General features: G+C 50.8%; 1 protein-coding gene across 1 annotated transcript in view; it reads left to right on the top strand.

Moving 5' to 3' along the window:
• The first annotated feature begins 4501 nt into the window (after positions 1–4501).
• LOC119520940 (zinc finger protein 805) overlaps positions 4502–24617 on the top strand; it is a 603985-nt gene continuing 583869 nt past the window's right edge. The window contains exons 1-3 of the mRNA XM_037818816.1: positions 4502–4674; positions 8360–8447; positions 23455–23581. Coding sequence (XP_037674744.1) covers positions 8415–8447; positions 23455–23581 — 160 coding nt within the window. The 5' untranslated portion in view covers positions 4502–4674; positions 8360–8414. The remainder of the gene's footprint in view (positions 4675–8359; positions 8448–23454; positions 23582–24617) is intronic.

The following is a 24617-nucleotide window of genomic DNA, read 5'->3' as shown; positions in this document are numbered from 1 at the left end:
TCAAGGCCCACCCCGAATGGGTGGGTCCAAGCCTCCATGGGAACATCTCATCAAAATTATCACCGACAGCTGGGTGGGGCACACTCCAAGCAAATCCAACCAGCACCCAAGGGTCTGCCCCACACAAGACCACAAAGATAATGGCATTTGGGGGACACAATACATTCAAACCAGCACACACACCTTTGTGAAGTCCACGTTGTTCAGCCTCTTTATAGCCTCCATCTTGCCACTATGGCCAGTTTGAACCTGGGCTCATTAAGCAAGGACTGGGGTGGCTGGGAAAGTGAATCAGAGTTCTGATTGCGCCATATCCTTACCAACACTTTGTGTTGTCTGTCTTCTTCACTTCAGCCATTCTGGATGATGGGTTTCGAGGTATCCCATGCGGTATTAATTTCTATTTCACTGATAACAAGATAAAGGTGTTGGGAGGCAGTTTTCCATGGGTCTCTTGCGTTTCAGCACATCTTGCCCTTTTGTTCTATCTTTTCAAGTATGTTTGTATAGCATGCAGCCTTTGAAGGCAAAAAGAGTATTTTCCTACAGAGCAAAGCTCAGGCAAGTTCAACTGTTGTATATTCAATTCAGGTTCCCTAAGGTCAGAGTTCCTCAGCTCTTGCACAGATCCACTGAGTGAACAGCGTCCATCTGGGTCTCTCTGTCTCCCCTGTGGAACCTGGAGGGGGCAGGAAGGCAACCAACACAAACATAAAACTCGTGCCGCTTGCTGTGCCGTGAGTAATGAAGTCCGTTGTCTCTGACCCAGAGGACTTGTGTTTCTGCCAGCACCCACAGGACTGCGCAGGCTACCTTGATAGCTTGCAAGTAGGATAAAATCTCAGACCCTTCCCAGTTTTGATAGGGAGTACACTTTCATATTCTTCTTGGCCTTTTGCAATCATATTTCATGACATATCATGCATTACTTAAGTTGTAAGAAAAGCAGCAATTTATTTTAAGTTCTAAAACACATCCCAGACCTTTACCAGCTCTTCACCGTTTTCAGACTAAAATCAACACCCACCTTGAAGAGGCTTATGAAACTGACTGATCTGGTCTCCGTCCCCTTCTACGCTGCCACACTGCTCTCGGAACTCCCGCCATGCCGAGGTTCCTTCAGACCCTTGAAGTCTCCCTTCTCTCTGGATTCCTGCTGCTTGGTTCAGCCCATTCCTGCCCCGACACACACACCCTCATCTAAGTGCTGACCCCTCATCCTTCAGGTCTCAGCCAGGCCATGGATTCCTCCTGACTCCCCACGTACTCGGCTCCTGATAACCCTACATGTCCCCACTAAGACACAGGATGGAATTACCCAGTGACTGTCTGCTCCTGAAATTCAGTAAGCTCCATATGCTTGATTCAAATAAAACAATGGTAACTGAAACATGGATTTGAGTGAATAAATGACAGAATGGCCATGATCTAGGACATTTTCACTGCTCCGTGGAATCTTCCCCAGCGCTGGCCCGCCAGACTCCTGATCACACTCTTTACATAATTCAGTCTCCTTGTGGGACCTGTTTGGCCATGTTGCATCTGCTGACCTCTCCAGCCTCTCTTCCTCTTGCTCACTATATCCCAACCTTACTGGCCACTAGGATTCCATGAACATGCTAGCCTCTTTCTTGCCTCTGCGCCTTTCCACCTCCTTTACTTAGAATATTCTGCAAAGGGCCACATGTGGACTCCTCATTACGGGGGCCCCGGGGGCCTTTCCTGACCATCCTGTCTAACGTTGGCCCTCCCTGACCTGGCCCTTACCACTACGTGAAATTATGCATTTCTTTGTTTATAGGTTGGGTTTTTTGTTTTTCATTATCTGTCTCCTCAGCTAGGCTATGACCTACCTGATGGGGTTTCTCATCTGTCTCATTTCTGCTATATCCCCCTGTGCCTAGAACAGGTCCTAGAACATAGTAGAGGCTCAGTGGATATCTGCCAAATAAATAAATGAACATGAGACTGCCGAAACTCCCAATTTTTAAATGGGGAGAGGATTTTATTTCTCCAACTCCCAGCAAAATCAACTTTTATCTTTCCTAAAGGGCTTGTGGAAAACGTTGTACAGGGGTGAACTCAATGATGGTTCCCAACCCATTTTCTCCACATAAAGTTTGGAAGGTCAAAGGCTCACTGTTATTATGCCTGGAGCTGCAGCAGCTATCTTGTGGCCATGAGGCAAGAAGCAGGAGTCACAATCACACTGACATTTGTCACTGATGATGCCTTGAATCAAAGCCAGCAGCCACCTCTCTCCAACCATCTTGGTATGTGGGAAAAACACCCCTTCTTGGTTAAGCCACTCCAAGTCAGGTTTTACTTGCAGTTGAACACACCTTAATGCCACTATTAAATCCAGTGCTTAACTGGGGGAGACAAAGAGGCTCTGAAGTCCCACCAAACCTATGCTACACATTTTCCAAAGAGCTGCACAAATTTCATGTCCTCAACAATGCTTGATAATGTTGGCTTCATCAGTCTTTGCTAATTTGATAGTTCAAAAAAAAATTGCATGCCACGTTTCCTTTACTTACATTTGGTTATTATTAACCTAGAACCCTAGAACCCTTCTTATCTATCTACTTATAAATCAAGTTTCTTAACACATTTTCTTGTTCTAATGAGTTTCTCCAGTTTTTATTAAGTAAAAACATTATCTTCTTTTGGGGGATAAAATCATGTCCCCCACAAAAGGCATGTTCAGGTCCCAACCCCTGGTCCTGGGGGCGTGAACCCATTTGTAAGTAGGATCTCTGAAGATGTTATTAGTTAAGGTGCCAAACTGAAGGAGGCTGGGCCTTAGTCCAACATGACTGGAGTCCTTAAAAGCAAAGGACATTGGACACAGAGAGAAGAAGTCACGGGAAGGGCAAAAAAAGCAACAAACTGGAAGTCAGTGGAACCCAGAAGAGAAAAGAGAAGACACCACCATGTGACAGAAAAGCCAGGACCAAGGATCTGCAGCCAGCCTCGGAACGCCACCATCTCCAGAGAGAAAGCATCGCCTTGCTGATGCCTCGGTGTCGGACTTCTCACCTCAAAACCATGAGCCAGTCAATTCCCGTTCCTTAGGCCAACCCATTGTATGGCATCTGTTTTAGCAGCTAGGAAACTAAAACACGCGGCCTTTTGGATTTGTGAGTTTTCCACAACCTGTTAAAGCCTTTTCAATTTTGTTCATCATAATTTTTCACTTTCAGAAACTTCAAATGGGAACATCCCGTATCTTGACTGTATCAATGTCAATACCCTCCTTGTGATTCTGTACTCCAGTCCTGTAAGAGGTTACCACTGGGAGAAACCGCATAAAGAGCACACAGACCTCTCTGGATTATTTCTTGCAACTGCATATGAATCCACATTTACCTCAAAATTAAAAATATGTAATTTTAAAAGTCAGTCATCTCTGTGGTGTTGAATGCTCAACTATATGATGAAACTGTGAACAGCTGTACACTTTGGATGACTGTATGGTGTGTGAATGTATTTCAATAAAATTACATAAAAAAAAGAAAAAGAAAGAAAAAAAATAGATTGGGGTGATGAATGCACAACTATATGATGGTACTGTGAACAATTGATTGTACACCATGGATGATTGTATGATATGTGAATATATCTCAATAAAACTGAATTTAAAAAAAAAAAAAAAAGTCAATCATCTCACCACCTGCAGCTAACTGCTGTTTGTATTTTGTGGCCACTCACAGTCATCCAAAAGCTCATCAACCAGTGTTAAGGACCCGGGCCAGGCTGCCAGTTTCCGTCCGTGGCTCCACCACTTGGCCCTTGTGTGCCCACAGCTCTCTCCCGTTTTGCACTCACTGGCACCTGGTTGTGAGCACTAAGTGAGCTCGCAAATCACTAAACACCAAGAACAGGGGCTGCTACATAGGAAACTCACGATAAGGGTACTATGTTTTGTTTTTATGGTCATTTGCACCTCCGTAGGTTTTCCAAATTTTCTACAAGTAAGCATGACAACAGGTTCAAGAAAGTTGCCCAGGACCATTTCCTCAGTGCAGTCCATTGATGAAGTTTGCAGGAGATGTGATACAGCCTTTTTTCCCTCTCATTGCTTTCCCTCCAACCACGCCACTCCTTTTCTATTTTCCCTCCTCCCTCCTCCCCTTCCGCCCCTTGTCTCTTGCTCATGCCTCCCTCTTCATTCTTTCCTGCTACCCCCTCCCCGCACCCCTTGCCTCCTCCCTCCAACGCCCGTCCTCCTCCTCCTCCTCTCCTCCTCCTCCCACCCTTCTTCCCTTCCGTGGTTTTCCTTCCTCCCTCCCTCCCTCCTCCCACCTGTGCTCCCCTCCCCTTCTCTCCCCATCACGTCCTTCTTCTTTCCCCTCACATCCTCCCTACAAGCTCTTCTCACCCCCGCCCCTTCCCCCTCTTACCCCGTCCCTCTTCCCGCCTTCCCTCCTGCTCTCGCTCTCCCTCCTCCCTCCTCTTCCGCGCGTCCTCCCCAGGCCTGCTGGGCTGCGGCGCCGCCGAGGCCGGGAGAAGAAGGGCGAAGTCGGGTTTCGGCTTCGGCTCCGCTCGTGTCCCTCCGGCTCCGGCGGCGAGGGGCCTTCTGGGAAGTGTAGTCCGACGGCGGCCGCGCAGGCGCACTGCGGCCGGCGGGCCTAGCGGGCGCGGGTCATTGTCCTGCAGAGCGGCGCGCGGGTGAGTCCGGCTGCGGGGCGGGCCCTGCCCCCTCCCCTCTTCCGCCCCTGGCCCGGCGCGTCCCTCGGGCTGGGGCGGGGCCGGGGCGTCTGGACTCGGAGCGAGGCCCCGCGGGCCCGGGTGAGGGGCGAGCAGACGCGGGGCGGGGAGAGCGCGCGTCGGGGCCGAGCGAGGGGTGTGCGGAGCCGGGGTCCAGGGTGCGCAGGCTTGGGGCGAGGGGCAGCGCGGGGGACAGGAGAGGGGAGGAGGCGAGTCTGCGGGGGCCGGGGTGGGTGTGTCCTGGGGTCCGCCCGCCTGCTTGCGCGCGCGTCGCCTGCCTGCACCCCGGTCCGGGGTGTCTGGGGTGGGGGTGCCCCTGGGTGTCCGCCCGTGCACCTGCCTGGCGCCTCTGTGGGGTGTCTCTGCGTCTCCCCCGGGTCTCTGGATGTTTGTGCGTCGCTGCAGGGGCGCCTGTGGGGGTGTGTCTGGGTGTGCCCCGTTCCCAAGAGGCCGCGAGCTGTCTGCTTCTCCCCACTCACCTCTCCCGCATCCCCCCGCTGTGTCCACCGTCCCCTCCCAGCTCCGTCTTGCCCCTCAGAGCAGAATCTGGGCCCGACTTGGGAGGGCAGGAAGTGCAGGGTGTGTGGGGGCTGTTTCTTCTGCCTCCACAGACCCTTAAAGCAGGGCGAGGGTCCCGAGGGCCCCCACCACCACCACCCCTGGGCCGGTGGGGTTGATTCTCTCAGGGAGTGCGCACCTCAGCGTGCCGGTGCCCTTCTTCCTGGACCACGTCATTGTCCTCCCAGCAACTCTGACCCGGGGCATCATCGTCCCCATTTTATAGACGAGGAAACTTGGGCTCAGAGACCTTAGGTGATGCGCTGCAGGCTGCACACAGCAGTGCTGCCGATGGCTCCGGGCATGGGGGTCTGGAGCCCCCACGATTGACCACCAGAGAAAGCAGAAGGCCCTTTTCCCTTCGGGTTCAGTCCAGACAAGGTGCAGGATCTTTCCCGAGGGAATTGTCCCTTAGAAACAATGGGAACGAAAGGAAGGAAGGAAATGCCTGAAAGCCCAGAGGAAGAGGAGGACTGAGAAGCCACTGGCCGGAGGCACAGGGATCTGAGGACAACTGGGTCCAGCCCTCACCTGCTGGGATGAGGCACAAATACTAAAAAGCAAACTTTGTAAAGTCAAGACAAGTATGAATCCAGGCGGGAGTTACGTGCCCTTTCCCCTTATGACTTTAAGAGAAGTTAAAGCATTTTCGTGAGCCCTGCAGTGTCGTGGGCCCAGGCGCTGTGCCTGCTGGGCTCGTCACTTGCCCATCTGGCAGGAGGAGCCCGAGCTGCTGACCTCACAGAAGGAATCCATCCTTAAAACTTACATTCATTTCAAAAATCATGAAAGCAACACGCAGTCACTGCCCCCAGGAAAACAGTTAAAAGGAAATCCAAAGAAAAAGTAATCACCCCCTTCTCATGCCCTCTCCATCCCCCAGACACCAGCCTGGTGTCCACCTGCCACCCCCTTCCAGGCTCTGAAACGCTGGGCGGAATCAGCCAGGTCTGCACGTGGTGGTTTTTTTTTTTTACATAAAGGGGCCAAGGTTACACACGAAGCCGAAAAACATGCTTTTCTCACCAAGACATCACGGACCCATCTTCTACAGACACAGAGCTAATCCTTTCTGGAGGTGCCGTGACATTTCATGGTATAGATGCCTCCTCATTTATATCCGACTGTTCCTTTATTGATGGGCATTTATTTTTATTTTTTAATGCAATTTTATTGAGATACATTCACACAGCATAGAAACCATCTTGACGGGCATTTATTTTTTGTTTCTGGTTTGTTTGTTTGTTGAGTGCCTCTAGTTTAAAATCCTTTGGCTTTTGGCCTAAAGAAGAAGGAGCATTTGGCCTTAAAAGGACCCTTCTTTGTCTTTGTGGTTCTTACACGTTAAGAGACATCAGCATGAGCGGGTCTGAGCTGGGGCCCAGAAGAAATTTGTAATAATATTTTAATAAGCATCCCCAGTGATTCTGATACTTTGAGAAATGGCATAGTTCCTAAGGGTCTAGCGTGTGGAAGAGGACTGGGTTTATTCCGGGTGGCCCTAAGGGTATGAAGATTTAGGGAGGCACATTTTGGATATAGTGGAAGGAAAACTTATTTCCAGTCAGAGGTGTTGCTGCCACACACAGTGAGCTCTCTGTCACAGGAGGTACGTAAGTATTGGCAGGTCCCAGTGGAGCCAGAAATGAGCCAGCATTTTTCAGACAGGAATTTGTGCTAACCTGTACCATCTGGGCTATTATTTATTTTGTCTTCTATTTAAATCATCTCACTGACTTTTTTTACTTAAATCAACTTAGGCTAAAGGGGCACACTGTAACTACTATAAACTGAATTTTGCTATAAGAAAGGAGATGCACAGTAAAACAAATGGAAACAGAACCGTGTGATTCTAACTAGATGCTGTGGTCTGTCTCGGTTTGGGCCCTGAGCCCTGCTTTTCTTTTGTTCAAGGGGGGCTTGGCGAGGTCTGGGGGGCTGAGCCCCAGCAGCTGCCACAGAGACTTTGTCCTGAGCAGGTCAGGAGAAGTGGGAGAGAACGAAACCCGGATGTGTTCTCCAGGGTGAATACGTGCTGCCTTAAGGCACCCGAAGGTTAAGAGCGCGCTGGAGCCCCTGTCCCCCTCCAGGGCACACGCAACTAACAATAGTGACAGCTGATATGTATTGAGCTCCTACTGTATGTCCAGCATGGCTCCAGCTCCTGACATGGGTCTGTTCTTTGGCCGGCACGGTGACCCTGTATGAGGTCTGGGGGGTAGAACCCAAAGGGTTGGGGGTGATGCTGGTTAAGTGGGGGGCCCTTGCCAGTACCCGACCCAGGGAGGGCATCAGGGCAGGGTGATGGAGAGGCGGATGGCCCTGCTGCCCCCACAGCCAGTGGGAGTGGGTGGGAGTGGGTGGGTATATGTGCATGTAAGTGTGGGGGGGTATCCGTACGAGTGTTGGGGAGTCTGTGGGGTGCACGTGAGCAGCAGCGTGGCCCAGCAGTTGAGCACGGGGACCTGGGCTCCAGTCCCAGCAGTGTAGCCTTTTTTTAGCTTTTTATTTTGAAATAATTTGAAGCTTACAGGAAAATTGCAAAAATAATAGAAAAACAGTACAGAGAACTCCAGTATACCCCCTACCCAGACACCCAGATTTACCAATTTATAACATTTTGCCACATTTTAAAAATCATTCTATCGATCTTTTATTGGTCTGTGTGTCCATCCATCCATCCTCCTATTCATTCACCCATTTATCTCTGCATCCATTCATCTGTCCATCCTTATCTAACTTTCTGTCTATCTTACCTATTTTCTAAACATTTGCGAGTAGGTTGCATACCCCATGCTCCTTTAACACCTGACACTTCCCTGTATGTTTCCTGAGGACAAAAATGTTCACTCGTGTAACCACCATAAGTGTAGTGACCAAGTTCAAGAAATTTAACCTTGACACAGGCCGGCCGGTGACCTTGGGCTCAGGCTCCTGGTCCGGGAAGTGGGGGTGGGGAAGGCCCTGTCTCGGGTTGATTGGAGGGTTAAATGGTACATTCGCTGAGGGCCCCGTGTGCAGTCGGCGCTGTGGGAGCGTGTGTCTGTCTGTCCTGCTGTCTCACTGTCTCCCCTCTCCCCCACCGCAGCCGTCTCGGCCCGCAGGCCCGCCCTCCCGTCCCCGTCGCTGTGGGCAGTGAAGGGATGGCCGCCCAGCTGCTGACGGACGAGGCCCTGGTGAGTCCTGTCGCCCTGTCGCCCTCCTCCCCGAAGGCCGAGCCCAGAGGGTCGGTTTCCACCCCCGGGTGAGCCTCTCCTGCCCGGCCCCTCTGGGACCTGTCCCTGCCCGTCTGCCCTGACCGGGGAGGGCAGTGCTGTGGACGCAGCCCCCTGCCCGACCTCTCCCGGCCCAGGCCCTCGTCCCCTGTGGCCGCACGTGCCCTCACAGGGCAGGAACGCGCCCGGATCGGGGCCCGGCGCTGGCAGAGGGGGGCTGCTTTGGGGGCCTCTGGGCGTCTGCAGTTCTCACTGTGTTTTATCACTGAAGTTGGGTCTGGGTCTATCGCTTTTTGTTGTATTTTCCTCTGAGCTCTCTATGCCAGGAATATTTCATAATAAAAAATAATGGTCTATAAAATGCTCAGTGTAGAAAACTGGGAAAATCTAGCAAACTGTATCTATAGTGGTGAAGTTCATCCATCGTCCCTCTAACCGGAGATAAGCATTGTGTGTCCATTTATTGTCTAACTGCTCTGTTTATTATTTTTCAAAGATGATCAAGAATTGAGTTTGCCATTTTAATCTTGAGTTTTTCATCCAACATCATGCAATAGGGATTTGAAAACTTTACACACCTCACTTGTTTTGGCCGCATAATCAGTGTATCTAAATGTTGATCCAGTATTGGTGAGCTTGATTTTTTAAAATCATTTTTCAATGCTGTGAATGATGTATCATAAAAGAAAATTCCTAATAGGTAAGAAAATGCATGATCATTATTTAAAAAAAAAAAAAAAAAAAAAAAACTTGGAAAATCCAGACAAATAAAGCCAGGAGAATAAAATCCATCCACGTTTTTTTCCCTAAAGATAACCACTCCGGAATCTTTGAGTGTCTCTCCTTCCTTCGATGCATATGGTTTTGCAAAAATAAGAATCACCCTGGCCAAGCAATTTCTATATCCACTTGTTCATTGAAGAATTCATCGTAAGCATCTCTCCACCTCATAACAAACTTCCTCTGCAGCATCCGTTTTGACGGCTACAGGCATTTTACCTGGTGCTAGTAACCCGGTTTCCTTAACAGTTTCCGGATTGTTGGACGTTTAGTTTGTCTCCAGTTTTTCATGGCTATAAATAATGCCAGGAAGGACATGATTGGCATAAATCTTTCCCTGAGTTTTGTGTGTTTTCTTCAGGGGTGATTCCTTGAAGAGGAACCCTGGGTTGGATGTTTTTGAGGCCCTTCATATTACTTTCCACGTTGGTTGTTGCTGTGTATATTCCTGTAAAGTCCTCTGCCGGCTTACAATGGCCAGTGTTAAGCATTCATTCTGTCTTTTTAGAGTCTGTGCACTGGATCTGTGTCAAGTGGCATCTCACAGTCTCCTTCTGAGTGGCATTGTTTGCATTAATAGTGACGTTCGGTTTTTTAAAAATGTTCATTGTCCGTTTCTGCAAGTGAGCACATTTTCTTATGCTTTACCATTTACAGGAATGTTGGTATTCTTCAAGATGCTAAAGAATTATGTGTCTGTATGTGTATGGGAATATTTGTGGCAAAAATGTTCCCCAGTTTGCTTTTAGTTTCTTAATTTATGTTTTTAAAGTGCAAAAGCCTTTCGTATTTTAAAAATCAAATGGATTGGACTCTCCCTCTGTGGTGTCTTTCATTGTCTTTAAGCTGTGAAAGAGTTTCTCCATCCACAGATCAGATATCACCTATATTTTCTTCTTTTTTCCCCCCTTATCATTTGAATTTTAACATTGAAACCACCTAAAATTTATTTTGATATCTAACTGTCAGTATGTGAGTTTTGATTTGTCATGTCTTCATTTGTTTTGTTTTTTTACAGCTTTATTGAGCTATATTTTACATACCAGACAGTTCATCCGTCTCCAGAGTACAATTCATTGGCTGTGGGTGTATTCACAGAGTTGTGCGATCATCAACCACAATTTCAGAACAGGTTCATCACCCCAACAAAACCTGTACTCCCGGCACCCCCAGCCCCTGGCAGCCACCAGCCGGCTTTCCGTCTGTGGGTCTCTCTGCTCTGGAGATTTCCTGTAAATGGAATCATACACCATGTCTTTGGGGACTGGCTCCTTTCACTGAGTGTGATCTTCTCGGGGTTCCTCTATGTAGTCGCACGTTTGAGGCCTTTGTTCATTGTTGTAGCTGACTAATGTTCCACTGTATAGATGTGATACATTGTGTTTATTCATTCACTGCTTGATGGATATTTGGGTTGTTTGTACCCTTTAGCTGTTGTGACTAGGGCTGCTATGAACATCTGTGTGCAGGTTTCTACGTGGGCGAGTGTCTGCATTTCTCCTCGGTGGAGTGGGGTTGCTGGGTTATGTGGTAACCCTACGTTTCACCTTTCGAGGAACCACCAAACCGTTTTCCTCAGCAGCTGCACCTTGATGTCTTCATTTTTAACTCCCCTATGGTTGTTTTCTTGATTTTTTCTTTTACCCACATTATTTAGAAGGTTTTGCCAGTTGTTTTCATTTCAGTGTGTTTGGGATTTCGGGTTTGAGGTTTTTTTTTCCTTGATCACTTCTAGTGTTACTCTGTTCTGATCAGAAGAGCAGAACTTGATCTCAGCTCTTGGGAACTTGGTGAGGTTTTCCTCCTGGTGAACCACTTTGTGTCACTTCACAGGAAATGAGAAGAGACGGAGCCCAGGGTGAGTGGCTCGGGCGTTTGGGTTAAGCACGTCTTTCTGTGGGGGGCTCCCCACACTCCCCCTGAGGGCGGCCCCGCTGGCTGCCCCCCGGCACCCTGTGCCACAGCCTCCCGACCCCACAGTGATCGATGGGCTCCGAGACATGGAGGCCGTGTCTGCTCCGTTTCTCAGCGCATTGGGAGCAGGCTCGGAGTTGCTGAGTGAGCGAGGAGGGTGGCAGTCTCAACAGAGACTTCCAGGAGGAACTGTTGGCGGAGCTGGTCGAGGGATGTCTTGGGCCAAGTAATCGAGCAGTAATGGCAACAGTTTTCTTGTATTGAGCTTGTCCATAGGGACATGGCCTCATTTAACCCCTTGTCCAGCACAGGGGGGGTCTCTGTTACTATTTAGCCCCTGAGCAGCTGCCCACACAAGCACAGCGGGCAGGGGCAGTGCCAGGGTTTCCTGGGGGCAGCCTGGCCCCGGGGCCCAGGCTCTCACCCCCTCCCGAGACGGCTGCCCTGTCCGATGGGGCCCTGCAGGCCGAGGGGGCCAGTGTGGCCGAGGGCCCCAGGCAGGGTCGTGGGGGGCACTGAAGGACGGGCCAGCAGGGGGGAGCCACTCCAAGGTGGGCTCAGTGTCTGGGGTCCACCGGAGAGCTGGCGAGAGCCAAGGACCTGTGCGTGTCGGTAGCGGTTGCTGACGATCACTGAGCACCCATGGGTGCTGGGCCACGTCCGGGTGTCTCACATGGATTGGCTCATTGACTCCTCACAGCTCCTGTTGTGGTTTCCTGGGCTGCCGGAGCAAGTCACCGCGAGCTGGTGGCTTCACACCACAAGGACGTGTCCTCTCGTGGTGCTGGAGGCCCCAGGTCCGAAACCAGGCCTCGGCAGGCCCTGCTCCCACCCGGGTCTGGGAAGGGATCCCTCCGTCTCCCGTCTCGTTTCTGGTGGCCGCGGTGTCCCCTGGTCTGCGGCAGCGTCACCCCAGACTCTGCCCCTCTTCCCACGGCCTCTCCCTGTGTCCCCGCAGTCCCCCGGTGTCAGCTCCGTCTCCGTCCCGCTCCTCCCTTCCCGGCCACCAGCCGCTGGGTTAAGGCCGTCCCACCCCGGGGGGACCTCGTCTTAACTAATCCCACCTGCAAGACCTTCCTTCCATAGAAGCCACGTTCTGAGGTCCTGGGCTGGGAGTTCAGGAAACCTTTGTGGGGGCCTCGTGTGACCTGTAACCGCCCCTGCTCGTCCGTTTCCCACTGTCCCCTCGGGAGCTGATGCGGGGCCTTGACTCTCAGCAGAGAGCCAGGCAGACGGGATTCCCAGCTTTATGGGGTTGATGTTCTGGCGGCGGAGACAGGCCGTAGACAGACAAGTGTAGAGCAGCGGAGGGCGCGGGTGCTGGGGTGAGCTGTGGCGGAGAGGGAGGGCGGGTGTGGCATCGGGGCTGCAGTTTTCCTTGGGGTGGTCAGGGTGTGTGAGGAGAGCCCTCGAGAGTGGAGGGACCCTGCGGACCCCTGGGGGAGCTTCCCAGCACGTGAGCCTCCTCGCCAAGGCCGGTTTGGAGAACAGCCGGGAGGGCGGTGGGGTGAGGTTGTGAGCTCAGGGGCCTGGGGTGCGAGGGCAGAGGCGGCGATGGGCCGGAGCACACTGATGAGGCCCAGGAGTGCGGAAGGAGCTGCTGGGCAGGTGGGACGGAGGTTGGACAGAAGACGGACACAGCCCGGCCTGGACTGTGACAGCAGCACTGGCTGCTGTGGCTGGAGAACGTCCTGCTCTCCCATCTCACACGTGGGCGAGGAGAGGCCCGGGAGGACGGCCGACGCGGTGACGGTCCCACGTCCGGGGCGTGCACACACCTGATGCACTCCCAGGCTGCTGAGTCGGGGCCCGTCCTGCCCGTCTCCCAGGCTGAGGTGAGGAAGGCCGTTCCGCCTCAGCCACAGTTAACTCAGGGCTCGGGGGGTCACACCTGCCAGGAGGAGGCAGAGAGTGACCCGGAGGCGGCTGTGGGCCCACGGGGTCTCCCCATGCCTGTCCCGGGGCTCACGCTGACAGCCGGGGTCTGTGCAGCCTCCGGGCCCAGCCGCCCAGGCCGAGCTCAGGGGCCTTGGTGGGAGCTGGAGATGGATTCGTATTTTGTCCAGAAAATCCAGTGGTGATGAATATACAAGGTTAATCATGAAAATAATAATAATTATGACGATGTAGGTTATGATTAGACTCGGTTCAGACTCCCCACGAACTTAGGAGCTAAGAACTGACCACCCGTGATGCTAGCAGCGACACCGCAGTCACCGACGTCACCGAGCGGCGAGTCTGCTCCGGCCGCGCTGACCAGGCCTGCCAGCCCCTGGCGGGGACGTTTCCCACCCTCGAGTTCCGGGGCCAGCTCAGGACCTGAGACCCGACCCAGGCGGGTGACACCAACGGTGGTTTGCTGTCACTTCTCCTCTCGCCCGGAGAGGACAACACCACGACCCAGCAGGGCCCCGCGGGAGCTGCGCTCGGACACCGTGGCCTGCGAGGGGCTCTGTGGTGACGAGAGCCTGGGGCGCCCCGGTCCCCACCTGAGGCCGTGAGGAGCTTGTTTAAATAACCTGCAGCCGGCAGGGAACCGACGCCTCCTGCTCGGGGAGGAGGAGGCACAGGGCCTGGTCCCGCCACGGGAGGCTGCTTGGCTGGGGGCTGCGGTCGGGCCACCGGGGCCTCCTGCCTTCACCAGCACGTGACACTGGACCTCAGTGTTCGCCTTTCTCCGCACGGCGCTAACCTTCTCACTGGAGTCATCCCCTCTCGTTCTCGCCATAACCCCGCGTGGCAGGAGCTGTCATCACACCCATTATACAGGTGAGGAAACCGAGGCTCGGAGAGGGGAGCCGGGAAATAGGGGAACTGAGTCTGTGCACAGGTTTGCTGACACCACAGCCCATGATCTTACCCAGGGCCCCACACCCCTGGGATCTCAAACTCGCCTGCACCGGGGGCCGGAGGTGGGCAAACTGGAGACCTCTTGGCCCGTAGAAGGGGCAGCCACTACCAGCTCCAGCTCAGAGAGCCCACATAGTCGTGGGTTTTTTAAAATGTTGTTTTGTTTTGTTTTTAAGAGAAACCATAAATTCATTTTTCTTGGGTAGATTATCTCGATTTTTTTCATGCGGGTAACAATTTTTAAAATTTTCAAACTCTCACGGGCAAAGCAGACAATGTGTGCCAGCTGGACTCAGCCCAAGGAACGTCTTCCACGCGGGGCACACTTCCTGCCTCACCTGGCGGGAGGCCCTGGTGGGTTATTTCAGGACCTCAGGCTCCTTCTTGGGGGCTGGCTCACACGCACGAAGGGTGTTTACAGCCAGCGCTGGGTGAGCTTTGCAGCCATTCGCTGCCTCAGGGACAGGAGGATCATCAGATATCGTCTCAAGAAATATTTTCAGGATCACTCACTATATATTTGAAAAAGAAACCTTCAGCCATGGCACTCTGCAGAATTCACCCAGCCGCCTTTCTTGTGGGCAGACGCTGTGCCATCCCCGTGAGTCCAGTCCAAACGGGAACTCCCCTCGGTCGTGGCTCCGAGTGGGGCATGTCCCCAGGTGTCAGGTGGGACCATCTGCTGTTGGAGCCGGGAGTCAGACCAACTGGGATGAAAACTCCGCCACTCCATCCATGGGACCTCGGGCAACTTGTGTAGCCTGGGCCTCGGTTTCCCCATCTGTATAAGGGGGACTCATTCCATTGCTTACTGAGTGTCGCTTTGAGGATTACTGAGGTGATACATGTACGGGGTAACAGTGCCTCGCAGGTGGTCACGCTTAAGGAGAGCTAGTTGCTTTCATCATAATTTACTGAATCTGAGTTGCAGTGAAGAAACACTGCACCAATATTTAATCTAAGGGCAAAGACTCTGTGTTATAAACCCACAGCCTGTAAGAAATAAAAGAGATTTGACTTAGTGACCAGATTTACTTATTAATTTATTAGGTTGAGATGCTCAAAGATGACAACTTTTATCTGCATTGTTCCCAATATACTCACAGATTTTTCTCAGTCCCATCTCAGCTCTGGTGTAAAGCGAGGGTCAGAGAACTAATTCTTTAAAGGCCCAGACAGTGTTCCCAGCCTTGTGGCCATCAGGTCTCCCCCACAACCACTGAGCCCAAAGCAGAACCCAGGTGATATGCAAATGAGTGGGTGTGGCTGTGCCAGAGAAACTTTATTTCAGAATCAGGTGGGTGGGCAATGGTTTCCTGATTCAGGGTGTTAAAGATCCACTCATTCATTCATTCATGCCCGTGTTGCAAACAAACAAACAATGCAGATGTAGTGTTTCAGGTGATGAGCCCCGCTGCATTCAGGAGGAAAGGCGGAAGGAGCCGAGGTGGGCGTGAAGCCTGCCGCCGTGGCGGGGCGGGCAGGAGCCTTGGGAGTGGGTGACGGTGGCAGGGACCAGGGGTGAAGTGGGGGCGAGACAGCTGCTGCCCGGCGGCAGGAGCAGGACGCGCAGAGGCCCTGGGCTGGGGGGGTGGCTGGTGGGTTTGGGTGGCAGTGAGGAAGCCGTGAGTGGGCCCTGGGCCGGCGGACCCGTCTTACCACCCTCACCCCCCGTTCCGGTTTGCTAGAGCTGCCGTTATGCAAAATACCAGAAACAGATCAGCTTTTTTAAAGGGGGTCTATTAGGTTACAGATTTACAGTTCTGAGGCCATAACAGTGTCCAAACTAAGGCATCAACAAGAGGACACCTTCACTGGGGAACGGCCGATGGTGTCCGGAACACTTGTCAGCTGGGAAGGCGCGTGGCTGCCCCTGCTGGTCCCGCGTTGTGTTCCAGCTCCTCTCTCAGCATCTGCAAAGCTCTTCTGTCTGCAACTCCAAGCGTCTCTTAGCATCTCTGTCAGCTCCCAGGCGTCTCTCCAGAAGTCTGTCTCAGCTGCTCTTGGCGTGTTTTGTCCTCTTTTAGCCTCTCTGGGGCAGGCTCTGGGCCAGCGTCTCACAGTGTCAGCTGCGTCTCGTCGGCTCCTGGCTCAGCGCCTCCCGGGCACTGTCATCTCTGCTCTCCCTGCAAGCTCCCTTTAAAGGGCTCCAGTAAACAGTCCTGAGTGGGCAGGATCAAATCTCCATGGAAACAGTCGATCAAGAGGCCACACCCTAATCCAAAAGATTAATCCATCTGCCCCCACAAGATTGCGTTAAAGAATATGGCTTTTTCTGGGGGACATAATGTAGCCAGACCGGCACACCCCTGCAGCCCGTTCTCCGCTCTGCAGCCAGCGGCGTCCTGATGAAACGCAGCTCATCTCATGTCCCACCTTCGCTGAGAACTCCCCGGAGGCTTCCTGTGACGCGGAGGAGGAAATCCAGGCTCCTTGCCGTGGCCGCCGTCCCCACGCTGGAGTTTCCCTGCGGCGTGGACACAAAGCTCGTTCCTGCTTCCAGACCTCCGCGCCCCCCTCCTGAGATGCTCCCCGCCCGCCCAGCCCCTGGCCTCGCCCTCTGCACCCCCGAGGTCTCCGCCCCAGGGTTACCTCCCCAGGGCGCCCCTCCCTGACCCTGCGCCCTGCTCTCCTCACCTCCCTGCCCGTGTGGTGCTGATGGCTGCTCTTTGAGGTTATTTATTCTTAGGTGTGTCCAGCAACACGTCTTTGGGGTTAGGCCTCCGAGGACAGAGGCTGTGCCTCTTATTCTGGCCTCTTGTGTGTGTCCTTATGTCTGGGCCGAGGACACGGCTCCAGCACGCCGCAGGGGTCCCCGGGTGGTGGCTGAAAGTGTGAGTGGGCGAACGCACGAGCCGAGTTAGAGAGGGACTGACCACCTGGGCTAGAAAGCTCCATGAGGCCCCATTCCTGTGTGTCCTGTTTGCAGCTGGTTCCCGTGCCTGGCACGTGTAGGGGCTCAGTGAGTAAGGGTCGAGAGAATGAGTGGATGAGGTATTAGCACCGTGTGTTCCCAGGAACCATGGCTGAAATGTACCTAGAACATATTAGAATATGTACTAGATACCACTGAGGCATGTCCCTGGAGGGAAATGTATCTGAAACCGTTTTTCCTGTTTAAGGGAAAAAATTGATCATATTTCTCTAGAAGCCCAATGAAATTTAAAACACCAGTTAAGTTTTTGTTCCAGTTATAAATTGCAGGATAACAAACCACCCCCAGAGCTCAGTGGCTTCAGAGCAGCCGTCCACTGCTGTCACTCGGTTCTTGCTTGGGGTCTCCCCTGCAGGGCGGTCCATGGCGCCTGGGGTGGGAGGATCTGCCGGCTGCTTCACTCTTGCCTGTGCTGGGGCAGGCGCGGCTGGGGGCACGGCGGGCGTCTCTCTCTCTCCTCGCGGCCTCTCCACGTGGCTGCCTGGCCGTCTCGCAGCTGGCATCACAGTGCCATCTGACTTCTTACTGGCGACTGGCTTCTCCCGGGTGGAAGCCACAGGGCTTCTTGTGCTCAAGCCTCGGAGTCCTGGAACCTCACTTTCGCCTGATTCTGCGGGACAAGGCAGCCACCAAGGCTGGCCCCGTTCCCGGCGTAGGAGAATGCAACTCCGTTCGTGATGCGCTTGCAGCCATCTTTACTCACCCCCACTATCCGTTGTCTACTTTATTGAAAGCAACTATGCAGATAAATGGGTAAACCTGTACTTTCTGTGCTTGCGATGCAGGACTTGGATTTCTAATTGACAGCTTGTGAAAACTAGTTGAGAGTTGGGAGCATGAGAGCCCCACATGCTCAGTTTGGGCCGATGGTCAAAGCAGGTGGCTTTTCTGTGTCTTCCCATCACACCCAGTTGCTTTATCAGGCCCATTGGAGCATATTGTGAAAATACCAAGATTTGGTGATTTGTTCTACAAAGAATTAAGGACCTACTATGTGCCGGGACTGCTCTGGGGCCTGAGGGGTTAGCAGTGGACCAGGCAGGTGGACACAGCCCTGACCTCCCCAGGAGGTAGACACTGTTACCCCATTTTGCAGAGGAGGAAACTGAGGCACAGACAAATTTAACTAACATGTTCAATTTCACACATTTACATAGCTAGCAAATGGCACATGCCCTTCTTCAAGACACTAATGTTTGTTATTATTTTTGAAAAGTACACATACACTGTATTAGTTATTTACCACGGAATAACAAATTACCCAAAACATAGCAGCTTAAAACAGCAAATACATATCATCCTGTATGACTCATGGGGGCCAGGAGTTGGGAGGGGCCTGGCCGGGTGGTTCTGTCTGCTCCTGGGCGGTGGTGGAGAGTCCCCCTCCTGCGGCTGCCACAGCTCTTGGCTCCTTGCTGGCTCTCGGCTCCTTGATGGCTCTCGGCTCCTTGCTGGCTCGCCACTGGAGGCCTCAGGTCCTGGCACACAGGCTGTCCCCAAACTTCCCATTGCCCGGCAGCATGCTTACCCCAGGGCCAGCGACCCTGGAGAAGGAAGTGGACACTCGAGACAGCAGCTGCAGTTGTGCTAACCTGTTCTCGGAAGGGACATACCTCCGTCTGCTGTGGCCATTGAGCACACAGTGTGGGGGTGTGTCTGCAGCAGGCGGGGTCCGTCGGGGGACGTCATGGAGGCTGTTCCCACACACACACGGAACAGGAAAATATCCTACGTGATGAGACTACTCTGGGACAACCGCTGGTAACAATTTGACATATTTCTTTCAACTCTTCTGTGCATTGCTTTTATGTGGTTGAGATTAGGTTGTGTATATATACGGTGTAATCTCATTGTGTTCATATCAATGAAAGCTCTGTACAGTCTTTTCTGAAAATGGCTATGTAATCAGACATGGAGATGAGTCTTCATTTATTTGATGAATCCCATGTCATGAGATATTATAATTGTTCCAAGCATTTACCATTATAAACACAGTGGCATGGCCATCTTTGTGCATGAGTCTTGTCAGATTTTTGGACTATCTCATCAGGATAGATTTCCAGAAATAGAAGATCTGAACATTTTTAAGCATAGAAGTGTATCATATAATCCTTTTAATTGAGGAAGTAATAGGTGCATATGGTAAAAAGCCTAAACTGTTGTAAATAAACTGGGGAAAAGGATTTTTCTCCCTTCCCCATCCTGAAGGCATTAGCATCAGTCTTGACTTTTACCAATTGCTGTTTTTTTAACAGCTTTATTGAGATATAATTCACATACCATACAATTCAATGTGTACAATTAGAAGTATACCAATGGCTTTTTGTATATTCACAGAGTTGTGCAACCATCAAAATTTTAGAACATTTTCATCACCACAAAAAGAAACTCCCCCTTTCTCTGTCACTTCCTTACCCCCCATTTTTCACAGCCCTAAGTAATCACTAATCTACTTTCTGTCTCTATAGGTTTCCTCTAATCTGAAGATGTCATATAAGTGGAATCATACAATATGTGGTGTTTGGTGACTGGCTTCTTTCACTTAGCATAATGATTTCAAGGTTCATGTATGCCTTAGGATTTGTCAGAACTTCTTCCCTTTTGTATGGCTGAATAATATTCCACTGTGTGGCTGTACCACGTTTTGTTTATCAGTTCAGCAGTTGATGAACATTTGGGTCATTTCCATCTTTTGCATATTATGAATAATGCTACTGTGAACATTTATGTGCAAGTTTTTGTGCAGGCATGTTTTCATTTCTCTTGGGTAGATACCTGCGCGTGGCATTGCTGGGTCATATGTTAGCTCTGCTTCACCATTCGAGGGACTGGCTGCACCATTTCACATTCCCACCAGCGGTGTGTCTTTATCAGTTACTTGCATACACTTCCCAAGGAGAGTCCGTGCCTATGTAAGCACATATGGATGGATATCCCTTGTTTCCTTTACAGAAATTTCAACAGACTAGACACACTGTTCTACACATTGCTTTTTCATGTGGTAGTACATTCAGGAAATCATTCCTTATTTGCACCTAAAGAGCTTCCTCGTTCTTGTTTGTGGCTGTATGTATTCCATTGTGGTGGATATACTGTGGTTTATTTATCCAGTCCATTACTGATGGAAATTTAAGTTGTTTTTGTTCTTTTTGTTTCTTCAGTTGATGCCATAATACATATCCTTATACATGTGTCTTTTGGTAGGTGTATTCCTATATCTGAGTTAGTATAGTCTAGAAACGAGGTGGTTTGTTCAAAAGATAGATGAATAGTGGTTTTGGTAGATCTTGCTAAATTGCACTCCACAGATATCGCACCAGTCTGTGCTCCTATCAGGATAATGCCACACAAGGCATCATCAAACCTCTGAGCTTTACCTATCTGATAATCTGATGCTATGTCTTCATAGTTTTGATCTGTACTTTTTTTGCACTTCTTTCTTAGTAAATACAATTAGAGCATTTTTTCAGGTATTTAAAAGCCATTTGTATTTCTTGTTCTTTTACTATTTAGGACCTTTGCTATTTTGTTTTGGGTCTTTATCTTATTGATTTATAAGAGTTCTTTATATATTAAAGATATTTTCTCTTTTTCATATGTATTACAGACGTTTTCCCCAGGTTGTCATTTTCCCAGGTTGTTTATGATCATTTTCCCATTTAGAAATTTTTAGTCTTCATGAGTTTTATTTTATTTTATGGCTTCTGGGTTTTGTGTTTCGCATATTAAAATCTTTCACAGGCTCTGCTTACAAAACTTACATTTTCCTCTGTTACTGTTCTGTTTAATTTTTTTTCTTTAAATGTTTGACCTATCTGGATTTTTTAAAATTAATGTAAGAACTTTATTTCTCCAGATGCCTAGCCATTTGTGCCCTCCCAATAATTTGTTCAATTCATCTTATCTCCTCTGATTTGAAATCTTGCTAAAATGTAGGTTTTTTTGTTTGTTTTTTGTTTTGTTTTATTTTTGCTTTTGAAGGTGACAGAGACTTTGGTATCACAGCACCTAACTTGGCTCTAGCCCCAGAGACTGAATTTCTTTGTTAGCTCCCCCAGGCCCTCAGGGAGCTGTCTGATAAATGTATTTTGAATGGAACACAGGACTAGCTCCTGGTCACTTCTGTAGCCTCTTGTCGCTGGCCACAAGCTGCTCTGTTTCACAGACCTGGGCTGGGTTTGGCAGGTCCCCAGTCCACAGATGAGGGCCTGTTCTCCCTGGCAGCTTCTGGATGAGGGCCGGGCCTACATGGCCCTGGACACCCTGGCCCCTGCACCCATTCATTCATCCAATCATTTGTTCAACAGGGATTTACTGAGCACCTACTTCATGCCAAAAACGGGCCTAGGAGTTGGGAATTTGGAAGTGAAGAGGACAGACCAGGTCCCTGCTTTGATCCTGAGGGGAGGGGACATTACTGTTTGCATTGGTGAGGGTGTAAGTTCGGCTGCTGTAACGAGAGATCCTAACATAGGGAGGCCACTCAAGATGGCCGTATTTTCCTCTCATGTCGCAGTCTGGGGAGGTGTCCCACCAGCTCCACGGTGGACAGCACCCAGGCTCTCGTTTCCTTGTTCTCTGGCGTCCCGTGGTCCAAGTTCCCGCTCCAGCTTCCTCCAGCCAGGCCACATCCCCAGCCTGGGGTGGGGAGAGGGCAGTGGTCATGAGCAGATTCGCCTTCCCTTTAAGGGAGGGACCTGGCGGTTTCCCACATCACTCTGCCCTCACTCCGCCCGTCGTCGGGTCAGGCTCCTAATCACTTGACCCTTAGGTAGCTGCAAGGGAGGTTGGGAAATGTAGTTGGAAAAGGTAGCCATGTAGCCAGTTATTACTTTTATTACTGAAGAAGAAGCACAGAAAGACACTGGGGGAATGACAAGCAATTTGCTACGTAAGTGGATGTAAAATACACAGTATAATTTCAGATAGCGTTAAGTGCTGTGAAGAAATTAAAGCCGGGGCGTGAAGTTGCACGACTTGGGCACAGGGAGAAGGAGGTAGGAGGCATTTCTCCGGAGGACCCGGGCGGGCCTCTCCGTGGGAGTTCGTTGGAGCTGGGCCTCTCCGTGCCCTCAGCCCCAGCCCAGGCCAAGCCCTGCAGCCCACGCAGCCCCCACTCTCTCCGCTCTCCCGCTCCCGACAGCCCTTTCTCCTGGCAGCCAGTGTGCCTCTAAATCTCTAGGGCATCCCGTCACTCCCAGGCTCCTGCCTTCCGAGCCTGATGACTGCGGGTGAGTAAGGCGCCGGCTCTGCAGAGACTGGAGGCAGAGGGAGCAGCGAGTGCAGGGCCCTGGGGCGGGCACAGCTGGGTTCCTTCCAGGAGCAGAGGAAGCCAGGAGGAAGAGGACGCGTGCTGCGAAGTGAAGTCCGAGAGGCGGGAGCCCGGGATAGCCCCTCTGTCCACCCGCTGAGCGGCAGCAGAGATTGGGAGCCCGGCCTGGGAGCCGGCCTGCCTGGGCGCAAAGCCTGGCGGCTCCACTCGGTAGCGGGTGAGCAGGACAGGCGACCCTCCCCTCGGCGCCTCGGCCTCCCTGCAGCACCCCCATTGGCAGAGGCTGACAGGGAGCCAGCCGGAGAGGCGAAAATAGGGATTGGAGTCCAGACCCCGCATCAGAGAGGATGTGAGAGGGAGGCTTTGGTGATGGACAACAGCTTAATAGTGGGCGTAATATCAGGACCTGCCTCACGTGGCTGCTGGGAGTCAACACATTAATTAATATGTGTGACTAATGCTTGCTTGATAAGTGATAGCTTTTGTTGCTGTTATTATTTGCATCACCATCATCATCTACCGTGCTCTGTCACACTCGTTTGGTCCATGGGGGTTTCAGGCATGGCCTGGGCAGGCGCTTGCACCTCGGCCACATGAACTTCTCACAGTTCCCCAGCCGTCTTGTTGCCTTCTAGGCCGTGGGCCTCAAGCTGAGCTCGCTCCACTCCGAAGAGTCTCCCCCAAAGAACCCACCCATTCATTCTTCCCCGACCTTTTCCTGGATCCTCCCTAACGCCGCCCTGGCTGGGCTGCAGAGAATTTTGTTCACACCTTTAAGATGGTCAATGACATGTGCTTTAGTCTGCCTCTCCCGAAAGGGACTAGTCCCTGACTGTTTCTTTTCTGTGTCCCGGCACCTGACTTGGGATTCAGGAAAGTTTGAACTACTGGATTCCATCCAGAATTCTGCCTTTTCTGGGCTGTGTTCATTCACTGTGTTGAAATAATTTTGCCTTTGACTCCTTTTTATCTGTTTCTCAATACTGTGATTTTCTTCTAAACCATCTTATATTTGTGCTATTTCTTTGGCCAAGCACCACTCTGATATAATAGACACCAAGAAAACCACGAGTGACTCCTTCCGAGTCCGGCACCTGGCTGAACTCTTCAGATACACTTTGTCCTCCTTCCCTAAATTTTCTTGGGTTTTCTGGCCCCTTCTCCAGACCGCTGTAAGGAGGGCCTTGCGGTTAGTGGTTGTGGGTTTCCTCTTACAGGAGTCAGTGACCTTCAGGGACGTGGCTGTGGACTTCACCCAGGAGGAGTGGCAGCAGCTGGAGCCTGCCCAGAAGGCCCTGTACAGGGATGTGATGCTGGAGAACTACAGGAACCTGGTCTTGCTGGGTAAGGGGAAGCTTCCCTGTGTCACTCATCATCGGCTCAGGACTTGAGGACCAAGAATAAATAAATAAATGAGATGGACAGATTCAACTATAGAGAAATTTCAACTACTTTAGGCAAAAATAAGGTTGATAGATGACAAAATGGGGAATAATATTTGCCACATGTATGATGACCAAAGGCTTATAATTATATAAAGAGCTCCTAGAAATCAATAAGAAAAAGACTGAATGAACGGTAGAAAAATGGACCAAACATATGTGCTGGCAATTCATAGATGCAGACATATATGAGATTACACTTTTAAAAGATTTTTTAACCTTATTAATAGTCAAAGGAATATAAATTGAGATATCAGTTTTTGCCTGTGAGGTGGACAGATTTAAAAGAGTGACAATACCTGTATTATGAGGTTTTAAGGAAAGTAACTCTTGTTTTAGGGATATAAAATTGGGACAACTCTTCTGGAGTTGGCAGTTTGGCATTATAAGATTTTGAACAATTCCATTTTTAGAGATCTGTCCTTTAGAAATCCTCCCATAAGTGTGCAAAGTTTTACGTAGGTAGGAAAATGAGAAAAACAACCTAAATGCCCAGCCATTCAAGATTAACATCAAAGATGTATGAATATAATGGAAAACTATACAGCTGTTCAAAGAAGAGGTCTGTTTGTAGGCACTGACATAGAAAGATGTCCCCAATGTATCGCTAGGTGAAAACACTAACTTTCAGAATTAGAGTATGACCCCATCTCTTTAATAGCTCTTTTGGAGGTATAACTGACCTACAATTCACTGCACACGTCTGAAGTGTACCATTTGATAAGTTTTGACGTATCTACATACCCATAAAACCATGACCACAGTAAAAATAATGAGCATATCCATCACCGTGGGAAATTTCCTCGTGTCCCTTCAGAATCCCTCCCTCCCTCCACGTAGCGGCCTTCCGCCCTCAAGCAACCACTGGTCTGCTTTATGTCACTGTAGATTGGTTTACGTATTCTGGAATTTCATATAAATGGAATCACACAGTATGT

Source organism: Choloepus didactylus, chromosome 27 (genome assembly GCF_015220235.1).
Source record: "Choloepus didactylus isolate mChoDid1 chromosome 27, mChoDid1.pri, whole genome shotgun sequence".
NCBI lineage: Eukaryota > Metazoa > Chordata > Mammalia > Pilosa > Megalonychidae > Choloepus > Choloepus didactylus.
The sequence above is the reverse complement of the archived record's forward strand: the minus strand, read 5'-3'. Positions and strand labels throughout refer to the sequence as shown.